Genomic DNA, 15014 nt, shown 5'->3' with positions numbered 1-15014 from the left:
GATATATATATTAATTAGTTTCCCATTGTTGGCTTTAGAAACACTAAAATTTATTGAAACGAACTGGCATTTCGCCTACTTCCTTGTCAACGCTTGACATAAAAGTTTCTTAGTAATAGCATGGACCTATTAGGTCCATGGTAATAGCATGGAGGAAATATATTAATATATTTCCTCCATGGTAATATACCGGTACAATATGAGAAACAATATTAAAGTCAAAAGCAAGTCGGCATACTATAAAGGATTAATTAGGCCCATCTATGTACTGTACAGATAAACAGTGATGTGAGAACAATGAATGACCAAGTGGTGGACAGTGGAAAAGCTATAGTTGATAAGATACAGATATTTGACGAAGTTTGGTGAATTGTATTACAGTATTAGTTATTTTATAGGCATCAAAAATTTAGAAGAGCTCCGCCACTGTTTAATATAACATTTGACCTATCATTTATTTCACAAATACTAATTCGTAAAGCGAACAGGCTTTCACTAGTTTTTACAATATATTAAAATTTGATTGTAATTTTCTCTTTTCTCCATCTTTTTAAATAATTTTGAAAAAGTTAGGGGGTGGGGACTGGTGCCGGCTAGGTTCCGCTACTGTTTAATACAACATTTGAACCATCATTTTGTTTCACAAAAACTAATTTGTAATGTCAAGCGAAAATGTTTTCAATAAAGTTTTTACAACCTATAATACATTAATTACAATGTATAAATTCTTTAATTAACCTTCCAGAGAACTTTAATGGCCTAATTTATTGTTTTCGTTAAATTAGCCTAAGTGGAATTTAATTGGTTTGATGGCTTATTGTAATCCAATCAGTTACACTTTCATCTTCATCGTTTACATAAACAGCCGCTCTGTGCCTGAATACAGAATTTACGCAAGGCGGGCGAACGATTCCATTGCTTTCTAAATGCTCGAGGATATTTTTCAAGGAAATTTTACAGACTCGCGCTTTACAGACGTCAATCAATATGGTAGGCCTACACACTGGTTCGTTTGAAAATGAAAAAAAAAATCTATAATAATAGATCGATTTATAAAAAATAAAATAATCAAGGTCTCTAGCATATAGATCAACAAATTATAATTGTAATAATGACATTGTATAGCTTTCGTTAACAATGTTTGTCACTGGTGCTGGGAGCAGTCACAAAAGGGGGGGGGGGGCTGGCCCCCAGTAGCAAAAGCGGAGGGGCCAATGGCCCCTGGTCACCATCCCCTCCCCATTCACGCTTCCGCCGCCTTTGTCTTTAACAAAAGCTCCATATTATAGGTGGGAATCGAACCCGCAATCTCCCGCTATCTCGGAAAGCGTCATCCGTTTAGACCAAAGAGGCACATAATGTCATTACAGATCTAAGACCACTAGCAGGGGTGGCGCGCCAGCAGGGGGGCGGGAGAGAAAAACCGCAATTCGTCGGGGAGAAAAAAAAATTATATGTATTTCGTACATTAGTAGACTTTCAGTGAAACCCCTAAATTGTCAAAATTTTCGAAGGCTTCGCCCCTAGACACTTTCGATACATTTTAAGCAACGCTCGACCACGCCCATGTTGCTCTCGTCGGGGAAATCTTCTCCTTCGTCGGAGGTATCGCCCCCACGCCCCGTCTTGCACCTCGGACCCCCGTCGGGAAAACCCTGGCACCACCCCTGACCACTCTCCTTTCATACAAATGGTGATGGTAGGTAATGGTGATATACTTATATAGCACATAATATGAAATCGTATCTATGCGCTAAGCCACTACAGTACAAGCCGCACAAAAAAAAAAATTAAAAAGAAAAGGAACAAAGCTCAGAATTAAAATACAAACTAGAGGGCTCACACATAGTGAAGCCAATTTTAAGCTACGAAATAGTTTAAAATAGCAGCTTGTTAATATATAAATTCTAACGTTAAAAAGGAATCTGCATCGTGGGCACCTTCTGCTGTCTATGCAGACGCCTTAACCAACTAGGCCATTGAGGCTTTTTTAGGTACAGTATAGGAAATAGAAGCCAAAGGAGCCATTCATTTTGAAGGAAATAATGGCTCCTAAGGCTTATATTTCCTATAGTGTATGAAATTGCTTGACTATAATTGCTTTAAAAGTCAGTTTTGACGCCCATCACCTTTTCTATGGCCCTTTAAGCAAACTGCTGGTTGATATAAAAACATGTATTAAAATAAAATAAAACGGTAAAAAGACATAATTACAGCCTGAACATAGTGAAGCTAACATTTAACCCATGGGGCTAATAGTGCCTAGTTTATATATTAATCTTTGATCAAGTGTCTTACGGACTTTGTCAGAACCGTTGCATAGAGCAATACCTGTAACGATTATATCATTATCATGATTTCTGGTAAAATGCGAAGCTATAGGTAGGCCAGGTAAATTAAGTTTAATAGACCTAGGTGTTCTGTAAATCTGTCAGCTAAACGACGTTTAGTTTCTCCAACATATATGAGGTTACATTTAGTACAGGTGATGGCATATACAACGTTAGTGGTAGTACAGGTGAAACTGTCTCTGATGTGATGTGATCCAGTGGGTCAGGTTATGGTTTCTGTAGAGTACACATGTTGGCAGGTTTTACATCTGGGTCTCTTGCATGGTGTGGTTGAGCCAGGAGCGGTTAGTCGACTTGCAATGACGGAACGAACGAGAGTATCACGAAGGCTTCTATCTCTTCGGTAGGCGCCTATGGGCGGATAAGTAATCTCTTTGGTGTCATCATTAGATAGCAGGATGTGGATGTTTTTGCGGATGACGTTAGCGACCTTAATATTATCTTGGTTGTACGTGAGAATGAGTGGCACTCTATCATCAGAAGTAGTATTGGTGGTTTTAGGCTGTAAAACGTTGTTATGGGATCTAGATGATACACGTTTGATAGCGTTTTCAGTCACAGATGATGGATATCCCCGTTGATGGAAATAAGACATCATTTTATCAGCTTGAAAAGAATAGTATGTGTCGTCGTCACAAATCCGTCGTAAACGAAGAAGTTGGGAATATGGTATACTGTTCTTGCAGCTGGGTGGGTGATTAGAGTCATATCTTAAAAATGTATGTGCATCTGTAGGTTTGTAGTGAATACTTGTAGACAATGAGTCCCCAGAGATTGAGAGAGTTACATCCAGAAAAGTAATTTGCGTGGTAGAAATCTCGTACGTGGAGTTACTGTAATGCGGTGGAAATTATGAACAAATGAGATGAATTTATTGAGTTCATCCAAAGAGCAAAATGCAGCCCCCACACAATCATCAATATACCTTTTAAAAAAACTAGGCTTCGTTCCGTTATAGGATTTTAAAAATCTGGTTTTCTTAAGTGTCCAACAAATAAGCAGGCGAAACTCGGCCCCATCTTGGTTCCCATGCTGACTCCTGATATTTGTCGAAAGAATTGCCCATTAAATTCAAATGACGCTGTATTAAGGACTAATTCAGATAGTCGGAGGAGTGTGGAGGTAGAACAGCTAGATGAGTTATCACGATCCAGGAAGAATTTCAAAGCAGTGAGACCGTCGCATATAGGTATTGAGGTATACAGAGAAGTAACATCCATGGTGAATACGTATTTTTTATCGCCTGTAAACTTATATGATTTGAACTTACGAATGGCGTTACTGGTGTCTTTTATGTATGTAGGTAACTGTTCAACAATTTTAGAGAATATGTTGTCCAGATATTGGCTGATGATAACCGTTGAGCAATTGCAAGTAGACACAATGGGGTCGTCCTGGTGAGTTTTCCTTGTGGATTTTCGGCAACATGTAAAAGCGAGAACATTGATTAGCGTTCAAGAGTGCGGTTACTGTAGGAGGTAGACATTTTTGTCTATAAGTTCCTTAATAATCCGCTTAACTAGGTCTTGATCATCAGTGGTAGGGTCTTGAGGTATTATGGTCTGTATGAATTATTGTCAGCAAGTTGTCGATTAGCTTCCAGAATGTATATGTCTCTGCGCCAAACTACTGTACATCCCCCCTTGTCTGCTGGTTTAAGAACATAGTCTCTGTTTTTGCGTAGGGACAGGAGTGCTTTCTTTTCGTTAGGCGTAAATGTAGGTGAACGGCAACGTTGCTTAACATTAATATTGGAGATATCATGACAGCATTGTCGATGTACAAATCAAGAGCTGCAAATTTACCAGAAGGCGGTGTCCAGTTTGAGTAGTAAGGCTTGAGTCGTGTAAAGTCGTCTATATTATCAGTAGTGACATTACATATATATATATATATATATATACCGTTGTGTCATGATGATCGCAATGTATAAGTGTATATATGGTACATCACTATGCTATTTTTGGCGCACTATATCTGTTCACCCATGAAAGTCGGTGTATATAGCATAAGGCATATGGCTGCAGTACTATTCTGTTTAATCATGAAGGTTGTTAAGGTTATAAAAGAATATATTTTATTATTATCTATCATTATTATTATACAGTACTGTATTATGACAATATATTGTATAAATGGTTTGGCGCAGTGGGAACGGTTTGGTTTCGCAACCTTGAATTTGGGGGTTTCAAACCCTCGCTGTGCATTTCACTTGAACACTTTATTTGCATGGCTTTATTTGCATGGCAGGAGTAGCCAGGTATTACATAGTGGGGTTGCCTGCTCCTGCGCTGATCCTAATGACCGGGAACAGAAGCGCATTGTATCTGTAAACAGGGGTGGATCCTGAGATGTCCGAATGAGGGGGGGGGGGGGGCGTTGCCCCGAAAGTGGAACTGATTGAGGCAACACTACTGTAGGAGGTCCGGGAACTTTCTCCCGCTAAATATTGTTTCCTAGACACCCGAAAATAACTTCTAAGGCATTTTGGGCGATCATTTATTTCTTTTTCCTTCATTCTCTATTGTTACTTTCCAAAAGGGGAGCCGCGGCCAACCCGGCCCCCACTCCCGGGCGAAAAAAAAAGGCGCTATATATACAACAAAATAAACATCTGCATTGCTTCTCTTCACCACTGACTATAAAATGGGTACTAGGGGGCTGTCTGATCCTGCACTGATCCCAATGACTGGGAACCAAAGCTCTTCCTATCTGCAAAGAAAGGCGGTATATAAATAACCCAATAAATAAATAAAATATTTTGTTTTATTCTATTTTTTATTAACTTCTTTTGAAAATAAATATTTACTTTACACAAAAGCTAAATACTGCCAGAGTTATGTTACATAGGCTGGCAGGTACGTTAACAATGGACGATGGAGGGAGGCCTACCCTGTTGAACATAGTTACTTATGTACTGTTAGAAATCACAGGTAACAACAAATGATCAACAAACATTTATGTTTATTTGCAATTTACAGCAACTTGAGCTGTATGATATTTAGTAGAATAACAGTTACAATGCCCATGTAGGAATGTGTATAGGAAAACATTGTTTTGCTGTGTTCTTTTGACTGCAAATGTATAAAGTAAATTTTCTTGAACATATTAAAAACTTTGTACCCAACTTTCAATGGGTACAGGTTAATAATACATCATTTTCACATCACCAAAATGTTATAAATATGCAAACCTAATTAACTAGTACCTGAATTCACATCAATTAACATTTTAGGATACATACTGCAGACCGAGATGGACAAAAATGTTACAGCATATAGCATAGTTCTTGTCATATTTGGAAACCACTTTATATAATGAAAAAAAAACCACTTATAATACACAGTATGATACCAGTATAATAATAAATAACAATAAAAGGTTGGAGATTTATTTAGCGTATATTACGGCACCTTTAGTCTCTATGCACTCAGTGAACGAACTAACTTGTAACTTGGTACTTCCCTAGGTCCCATCACGTCAGGTGCAGCCCACAGACACTTTCATCAAGTCTTTGAAGGTTCTTTGAAATCCACATGATAGGGTTTGTGTTTCACCACCACAACCCTGGGCGAGCGAACTGTTTGAACCGGTGCCTATGTTGGGCTGTAGGTGACTGCTCGGCTCTACCTACCTACCTATCAGCTTTGCATTACAGCCTCACTCAACTTTCTCTAATAAACACATAAAACAAAAACAACAACAGCAGCAACAACAACGACGACAACATAAATACCCCACATCAAGTGGGAAAACATTGCACTTACTTTAAATTAAATATGATGATAGAAGTCACAGTTTCATCAAGAAACTATTCAGTGTTTTTTCTTATTGTAAGGTATCAGCAGTTGAATATGATCAAGTTCTTTCTAGTAAGCAAATACTGTAGTAAACTTTTTTCAATCCCTGAAAAATGCTCTCACCACCAAAAAAATATCATGTCATTTTCCTTACTTACTTACTTAGGTTTCTTCCTCATATTTGCTCATTTTAAAACCCATTTTAGAAGACAAATATCCATAAAATGATAACAATTAAATCACACTGGCATAATTATAATAATGCGATGCAAACAGATGTGTTTCCCCACCTATTTTTCAATTTACCATTACATTTTTTTTGTCCCTAATTTTAAGGTACATTTTTGGTTCTATGTAAAATTGTAAAACATCTCAAGCTACACACTGTGATTGGTTGTGATGCCCACTGGGCTTTGTGTAAGCGGGAATGAGTTTTCAGTGACCATAAACAGGCATAGTAGTGCCTACAGTAGGATGGTAAGTTGTAAGAGGGCTACTTTCAACAACATTCAACACTGCACCATCTTGCCAAACTTGAAATAGAAAACAATTTCCCACTATCACATCAATTTGTATACAATAATTATCAGGATATTTCAAGAAATTTGGACTTTTTGGGCTTTTAAAATAATTCTTTCCAAATAAGGAATAAATACAAGAGCAAAAAGAGTACCAAACTACGAAGCCCTATATCTTTTATAAAATGTATTAAAAATTACACATCAAAACATTTTAAAAATCTACAAAGTCATGTTTCGGTATAAATAAAATATAAATAAATGTGAAGGGAGTGGATCATACAAGGCCATCATACAGGCATAAAGCTTTCACTATGGTTGGGTCCACTTTTGAGCCATCTTTGAACTCTTCTTTGGAAAGTTTCTCCGTCAAATTCTGAAAAAGACAACAAAAAAAAAGCTGTAAGCAATTTGAGGCCTCTTGAATATTTTGTAAAATAACAGGTGCTTGGGGGGGGGGGGGGGGGGGGGTGTTAGACACTTTAATAAGATATCCCCGATCAGTTCTTGATACTTTGCTTCAATGCCTTTATTCAGTATACTATAACTACTACATTATACATTGTTTACATTTACACTCTTGATTAAAGTTTTCTTTTCTTTGTTCTATTTAATTTTATGTTGAATTCTAGTTTAGTATTCGTAGATTCTTTTGTTAAGCTTAGTCTAACTTGATTTAGTTTTCTTTAACTAAAGCACTGTGTTTTTTTTTTATTTACTGCTTAAATCTTTCTTAGTTTAAGATTGTCTGTACCACTTATTGTGTATTGCCACTGTTACAAAAGTGAAATGTCGAATAAATTATTATTTATACAAAGACTGATTTTCAGGTTACTCAGCTGAGATGTTATTACAAGTTAGAACCTTTTTAGAGTCAAGAGTCAGTTTCCAAGTGTATCTCTGTAATTTCTGAAACTTTTGTGTGTGGTGATAATGTGCGTTTCTCTCTTTTTTTAAAACAGCGGAGGTCCCATTTTTTTGTGAGTAGCGGAAGCCTCCCGGAAATCAGTATGGTCTCCCACGTTCTCACGAGCAAGCAAAGCACACTTTCCGCATGATGTTTGAATGTTTTACTTCCATTTTATCAATTTTATTAGCTAACTATGGGTATACGCACATGGAGCAAAATACAATCAGATTGCATAAGCTTGTTAATATGTTCGCTGCCCTTTTTTTCCTAGTTTTATCCTATACGTCAAAGCATAAAGGGCGCCACCATAATGAAAATCATTCCCATCAACTGTAATGAACCACCAACAAAAATGTTTAGGTCGTTACTTTCAGGTTTTTCCCTAAACCTCCAGGGCGAGAGTTTTTTTGTGACCACTGCCAGAGACTTTACAAGCAATAAAATAGCGGTATGTTCAAACAGGTGTGGACGTGAACTCACGTCCTTAGCGCCCTAAGTGAAACCTGTCGGATGTGAACTCGCGTTCCTGGCAGCGAAACTGTGTTAAACAATTACTCCAGTAAGTGGCTTCTCCCTACAAAAACTAAGCTAATTTGATCTCAATGGAAGGCTAGCTGATAATGTTTTTACTATTTTACAAGAGCAATGCAATGATTGAATTTAATTTAGTTTTCCATATTTTTTCTCAGTATCTTAATACAGAAAATGTTATATCTATAACATTTGAAAGTCAAACTGATAGGAACTTACCTTGTCCATTTTCTTGAATATCTTGGAAACCATCATTTTTGGTGTGCTCTCATCTTCAGGGTAAGTTACCATGGGGCCAACCATTTTATAAATTGCATCCACAACTTCCATCATTTCATCTTTATTAATGTACCCATCTCTGTCCAGATCATACAGTCTAAATGCCCCTATAAACAAAACATCAAATATTTGAATTTTTCAGAATAGAAAAAAAAAATAAGCCAGAACCCAATGGGAACTGTGGTTTCCTATTAATTTCATATATTGTTTAATAAATTTCAATTTTATTGAAGTTTTCATGCCTGGGAGGTGGGGTACAGCCACAATGACATCTGTTACCACCCCTTGTGGTGTCTGAACCCCCAATGACGGGCAATGGTTTAGTGCACATAATCTGATGTAGGACAAATTTACAGTAGCTTAAAGCTAGGACAGGACAGTCCTGCAACCCCATTCTCACTAAAAAACCCAGTCTAATGCAAAAAAAAACTGGTTGTAGTTTGGTTTCCATACAACGCTACACTGTCGCTAAAGTATTTTTGATGCAATGGGGAAGGCTCCTTGATTCGACCGACCAATCACCATCACTGAAAGCTGTTGGCGATTAGAAGCAGTGCAAACGGTGGAACTGTTCCTGGTCAGATTGGCTATGCAAACTACCTTTAACCTACTGCATATTTTACTCAGAACCTTTAACACAGGCACAATGCTTTGTCTGAATTATCAATAACCTAGAACTGACCAATGTTCTTTCCTGGATTAGAATTGACCTAGTTTGCATAGTTTCTAGCCCACAGACAAATGCTGAGTTTGACATAAGAATATCCTAGGCGAGACCCAGCAATGTTACATCCATCTTTTCATTTCATTTCATTTTCATTTCATTTCTTTAGGCACGAGGGCCAAGGATATGCCAATAAGTGAACTTAATCACTGTCCTACGTGGCATATCCATTTAACAACAAGGGACTTAATGGACCAGTACACCGGGGTAACCCCCTACTCTTCTCGAATGATGTACCGGGTTCTTTAAAGTGCACACGAGCCAAATGCGTACACTGGGCCTACGGTTTAAAGTCCTTATCCGAGAAGACTTGTTCCACCACCGGAACCATTGGCGAGTGAGCCTCCCATTTTTCAGTTTACTTAATAGTAGAAGTGATTTTTTATGAAGGTGATGATGTAATAATAACAACAACAAAAATGATTATGATGATGAAAATGACTACTGAGCAATCGAATAAAAACCTAAATTTCCATTTAAACCTCATCTTCACCAAAACCTACAATCTAATTTGTCATCCACATTGCCTCTTGATGTCACTGATAAAGCCTTGATGAATTCTGTAAATTCTATCAACCCATCCTTAAAAATAATTAAAAATCACAATAATATTAGCATGGTAAGAACAAGCAATCAATTAAATCATGTGTTTGAGCTCAACCAATTTTATCTGGCCTGTAATCTCTAAAAGAATCAAATTATTTTTGTAGTAAAATATATTTTATATGCATGTAACATTTTGATCCATAAGCAAAAAAAAAGTGCCTCACATGACTGATTTAAAAAAGTACACCTTATATGGTACCACAGCAGGCAATAATATACGTGGCAAAGACAAGCCAAACCAGTCACTCGTCGCAAATCCTGTTTCAGAGAAAATGGCCAAAACATGCTGGAATGTCAAATTTTTAAATATCTATTTTATTGCACTAAACTAATCTTTACATATCTATACGTCATTCTATGCTGTTATTTTCCCCATTTTCAATGTTAAAACAACACTTTTTAATGATTTGATGATAGTTTCTGCATGAGTAATGCCTGAAATCATAAACTTGAAGGCTCATTTCTCATATATTGTTCTTTAAACAGCTGTATGTTTAAATGCTTGTAACTTCATAAGGAGATGTCCGATTTGAAAGATTTTTTTACCATTTTATAGCTATTATTTTACTCTCTAACATTGTATTAATAACTCAAAATCGATTTTTGCGACGAGTGACTGGTTTGGCTTGTCTTTGCCACATATTGAAGAAATGTATTGAAACATAAAACAGAATCTAAAATGTTAGTTTTTATTTTTAATTGTGATCACTTTATGGAAATCTGATTGTATGAGCTCCAATGAGACAACACGTGGCAAAGACAAGCCAAACAAGTCACTCGTCGCATATCCTGTTACAGAGATAATGGCCAAAACATGGTCAACATTTTTGAAACCTATTTAGTATTTTATTGCACTAACTAACCTTTATATATCTATATATCATGCTATGCTGTTATTTTCCTCATGTCCAATGTTAAAACAACAATTTATAACGATTTGGTGATGGTTTCTGCCTGAGAAATGCCCAAAATCATAAACTTTGAAAGCCGCTTTCTCAAAAATTGTTCTTCAACAACTGTATGTCTAAACTCCTGTAACTTCATAACGAAATGTCGGATTTTAATAATTCTTTTACTATTTTACAGCTTTCATGTTTATGTTCCCTGTATTAATAACTAAAAATCTATTTATTTTCCAATGATTGACTGGTTTGGCTTGACTTTGCCATATATACAGTACTTAGTAAAAACATGCAAACATTCTCAAATTGTTGGAGATGTATTAGTTTATGAATGGCATTTAATTTCTTTATTGGTGAGCCATATGCTTTGGGATAAGTATAACACATTCTTACCTGATTCTCATCAAAAACTTTAAACACAAATGTTGCAAACTTTGTAGCATCTCCAAATGGAAAAAACTGCTGATAAATATTGAGGAACTCATTTTGATGTAGACAACCATCAGGACAATCCTTCATAAAGCCTTTATGCCTTTTAATAAAAAATATATATATACATACATATATATATATATATATATATATACTGTCTATGATGATGATGATGACAATACAGTAACGGTAATACAAATACATATACAAATACGAAGAAACTTTATTATCTTTTATAAATATAAAAGAAAAGTTCTTTCAGTAAGCAGGAAACAACCTACAGCAACAATAATAATAATAATAATAATTTCATTAGGTCCTTTAGTAGCACATCCTCATTATTATCAATCAACATAACAAAATCACATGATTTATTAACTTACCACTGTAAAATTTCTTTTGAAGAAACTGAAAAACAAAATTATTTTATTATTAAAATTTTAGCAAAGCACTACAACAGGTTGTAAGTCTGACAACAAAAAATTATTGAAACAGGCAAAAAATTCTTACAATGTGTATTCAATTCCAGGTCCTTGAGAACATCATTGTCAAGCCTGCTGGAACTTTTGCCCATTCTTACTCTACCGTTCCTCATACAGTTAAACAAATACCTAGTAATAGGGAGAAACATTCAATTATTAAAAGAGTTCCAAAGTAGTTTTCCTATAAAAAAAAAAAGGTGCATTAATTATCGATTAATGTGCTGCTGTTTGTCCATTTTGCAGGAACAAGGTTGCAATATTATTATTCATAGCAGTGCAAGTGATGTTTTCATCTTTCATACATAGCATAGGCCTAGTAAAAGCAGTAAATATGGCATTCATAGAGCAAGATTGTATTAAAAGAATCAGAATCAGATTATTTGAGGCTTGTTTGAATCTCAAAAGAAATGAACCCTACAGTAGTGTCGGCTGGGCCCAACTAAGACGCCAAATGAAGAAAAGGAATACAGAAAACACAGGGAAAAATCTCTTGCATCTTCAATTGCAGGCTATCTTTTAAAAGAGGTCCTACATAACTGCCTTACAATACAATGTTGCTTAATCTACTCTATTAAAATTTTCTAAGGCATTTGATGGAGTCGATCATAACCCTCTTCAGGAAAGTTATTAGAGAGGAGCATTCCTTTTTAACCATTTACCAATGGTGTGAGACAAAGAGGAATGATGTCCCTTCTCTTGTAAACATCTATTGGTGATCTTAATAACTGTAATGCTGTTTGGACTACTGATGGAGTGCGTTTTAACAACTTAAGCTATGAAAGATGACATGACGACACGAAAAAGAAAATGAAAATGAAATTTAAATCTGAGAGGGCTAATTCCGTCCATTTGGGGTGCCATAGTCATAAAATTGAGTATTTCAGTCCCAATCATGGTTGGGCTGAGGAGATCTAGCCCCTCAATTTCCGAATTGCTGAATCTGCCCCTGGCAGATAAATGCTTTATTAATTAATTAATCTTATAAATTGAATAAATAAATTTATGTGGCGATTTTCATAACAGCAATAGGATAAAAATAAATAAAGAAAAGTTACTTTTATTTCAAATTTTCAATTTGTTATATTGCAGGTAGACTATCACAGGCCTGAATCTCCTGATATAAAAATCTAATTCCTTTGCAATAATCATGATTTTATAGAGTATGTGCTTATTGTTCTGAAAAGCAGTAGGCCGATTGCTTAGTAAATATTTTACATAACACATTTTCTGACTCTAGGATGTTCCCTCACATGTTAAATTGTGGCGCAGTTAAAGAGGAGCTGACTTATATAGCCACATTGGAGGTTAGAATAATATTGTACAAGATCAATACTCACAAAACGTAGCTTAATTATTGGAATACAAAATCTCTTAGCTTCAGTCCCTGTACATTTGCACTACCATGGAAACGATATCAACACACTTTTATAAATAAATTTAACACTAATTTGGTAATCACTATCCTTAAAGCAGTCCAAGACTTGCGACATATATGTAGCATATCGAACCTTTCATGGCTTCACTTGAATAAGATAAATATCTTAGGACAGAACTAAATACTAGGAACACTCATGATTGTTGTTGGATATATGTATTGAATACAGAAACTGAGAAAAAATCAATAGAAAGGCTTCCAATGTTTGTAGGCTAACAATAAGGAACTGGACTGTACCATTTCATCTTAAGGGAATTTTAATTTCATTATGATTATACTGCAAAAACATATATGAAAGGTCAAAAGATAATCATATGAATTTGGGCAATAATAAAAAAAATATCCTCTAAAACATGAAAATTAAGGTAGAGGAATTTGCCTTGTAAATTGATCATGAAGCTGATTGAACAACTGTCAGCATAATACTATTGTTCAGTAAATAGTAGTTCTACACTAGAGGGCGACATAACAAAAATATAATACATAATTGAATATAATTTACCTTGGATACATGATGTTCACAGTACACCTCATCATAACACCTTCTGTACAACAAAAAAACAACAAAAAAACCAATTGGTAGAGTAATGGCAATGTGGAATAAGGAAAGGTTGTGATTACTTTCTGATAGAGAATTTTTTTATATTTAGCAATCCGCAAAATTGCAACAGTTTTCCTAAAAGTTTTATTTTTGTAAATTGTCAAAATGTGACCTCAAATATATATTTATTAAATATCAGAGAAAAAAAAGAATATTTAAAACATACCTTTACAGATAATGTTCACGTTCTCGAATTGTGATCCGTTTTGATAAGAAATATGCAACAACTATGGTTAGGATAACAAAGAAAAAAGCAAACCAGTAAAATGAGTGCTCATCAAATATGTCTTGAAAGCCTGGCAAACCATCATACAGATTACGAAATGGATGCGGTGGCACTTTTCTGGTCATGCTGCTAGCAAGTGAAGAAATCTGTAAAAAAAAAAGAAAAAAAAAAAAAGAAGAAAATTAACTAAACTTACTGTTTATGTCTGTAATACAGAAGGCTTTCTCTCAATGACATAATAAGAACTGATTTTGAAATTATTTATTAAATGAAAAAAAATAATATTTAAATATTGTAACGTCAAAGGTGACAATAGATTAAGTAGGGAAGGTGGACTGATGGAGGTGAAAAAAGACGAGAAAGAAGTATGTTCTTAGAATTACACAAGCTGACTGATGACATATTGTTGAACGAAACGGCTATTACTGTAATTTCAACGCACCCTGATGCCAGCAAGATGATTCACAGATTGCAGATATCAACGCAGACCTACTGTAAAACCCCTTTAAACCATGTCTAGGCCCTATACAACAACACGACCCTACATGAGCTTACTTTATTCACGCAATGTGAATCACTAATTGTAAGACGGTTTTTTTTTTTCTGAAAAAACTACCAACAATTAAAACCAGGCTCAGGAGGAAAAATAATTTTTAAAATGTTGTACTGATTTATCTAAGACACAAAAACCATTAAAAAAAATGGGCGTGGTTAATGATTTTTTAATATTTAAAAACTGGAGGAAAAAGGGTGTTTCACACCTCATTTTCACTCTGTTATTAAATATTCTAAAATCTGTATCTCATTAACCGCTTCCAAGTTTTTAGTCAAATATGCTTTGTGTGCCCTAGAAAAATAAGTTGAACAATGTATCACATATTTTTTTCACTCCAGTGCCTGGCTTTAATAAATAGGATTATCTACCTTTTATGGATTTTTTTTACGGAGAGTGGCATTAACATTCCGTGAGAGCCAAGTACCAAAAGTGCCACACCCTCAGTCCTATCACGATTGAAGCTGAACTTCTTACTTAGACTTCATGTCATGTTTTTCAAAGAGGGTTGATCGATATTCATAAAAATTGGTTATAGTGCAGGTGGACTATCACAGGCCTGAAATTCTAATTCCATTTGCAATAATCATTATTATAGAGTATGAGCTAATTGTTCTGAAAAGCAGTAGGTCAATTGCTTAGTAAATATTTGACACACATTTTT

The 15014-nt window shown here is 35.3% G+C and overlaps 1 protein-coding gene across 2 annotated transcripts; it reads right to left on the bottom strand.

Moving 5' to 3' along the window:
- Nucleotides 1-5115: 5115 nt before the first annotated feature.
- LOC117120298 (neuronal calcium sensor 1-like) lies at nt 5116-13515 on the bottom strand. 2 transcript variants are annotated; one of them, XM_033265313.1, is made up of 7 exons: nt 13473-13515; nt 11564-11664; nt 11437-11461; nt 11015-11153; nt 9617-9695; nt 8330-8496; nt 5116-7045 (listed from the first exon to the last, which is right to left on the bottom strand). In XM_033265313.1, the coding sequence occupies exons 1-7, from the start codon at nt 13505-13507 to the stop codon at nt 6947-6949; spliced, it is 645 nt and encodes a 214-aa protein (XP_033121204.1). In that variant the 5' UTR covers nt 13508-13515; the 3' UTR covers nt 5116-6946. The 2 variants fall into 2 exon arrangements, with proteins under 2 accessions (XP_033121204.1, XP_033121205.1); XM_033265314.1 differs by lacking the exon at nt 13473-13515 and adding an exon at nt 12873-13151 and having other exon boundaries at nt 6909-7045.
- Between the last annotated feature and the right edge of the window lie 1499 nt (nt 13516-15014).

This window comes from Anneissia japonica, unplaced genomic scaffold (genome assembly GCF_011630105.1).
Source record: "Anneissia japonica isolate Jap-2015-1 unplaced genomic scaffold, ASM1163010v1 scaffold288069_len450862_cov184, whole genome shotgun sequence".
Classification (NCBI taxonomy): domain Eukaryota; kingdom Metazoa; phylum Echinodermata; class Crinoidea; order Comatulida; family Comatulidae; genus Anneissia; species Anneissia japonica.
The sequence above is the reverse complement of the archived record's forward strand: the minus strand, read 5'-3'. Positions and strand labels throughout refer to the sequence as shown.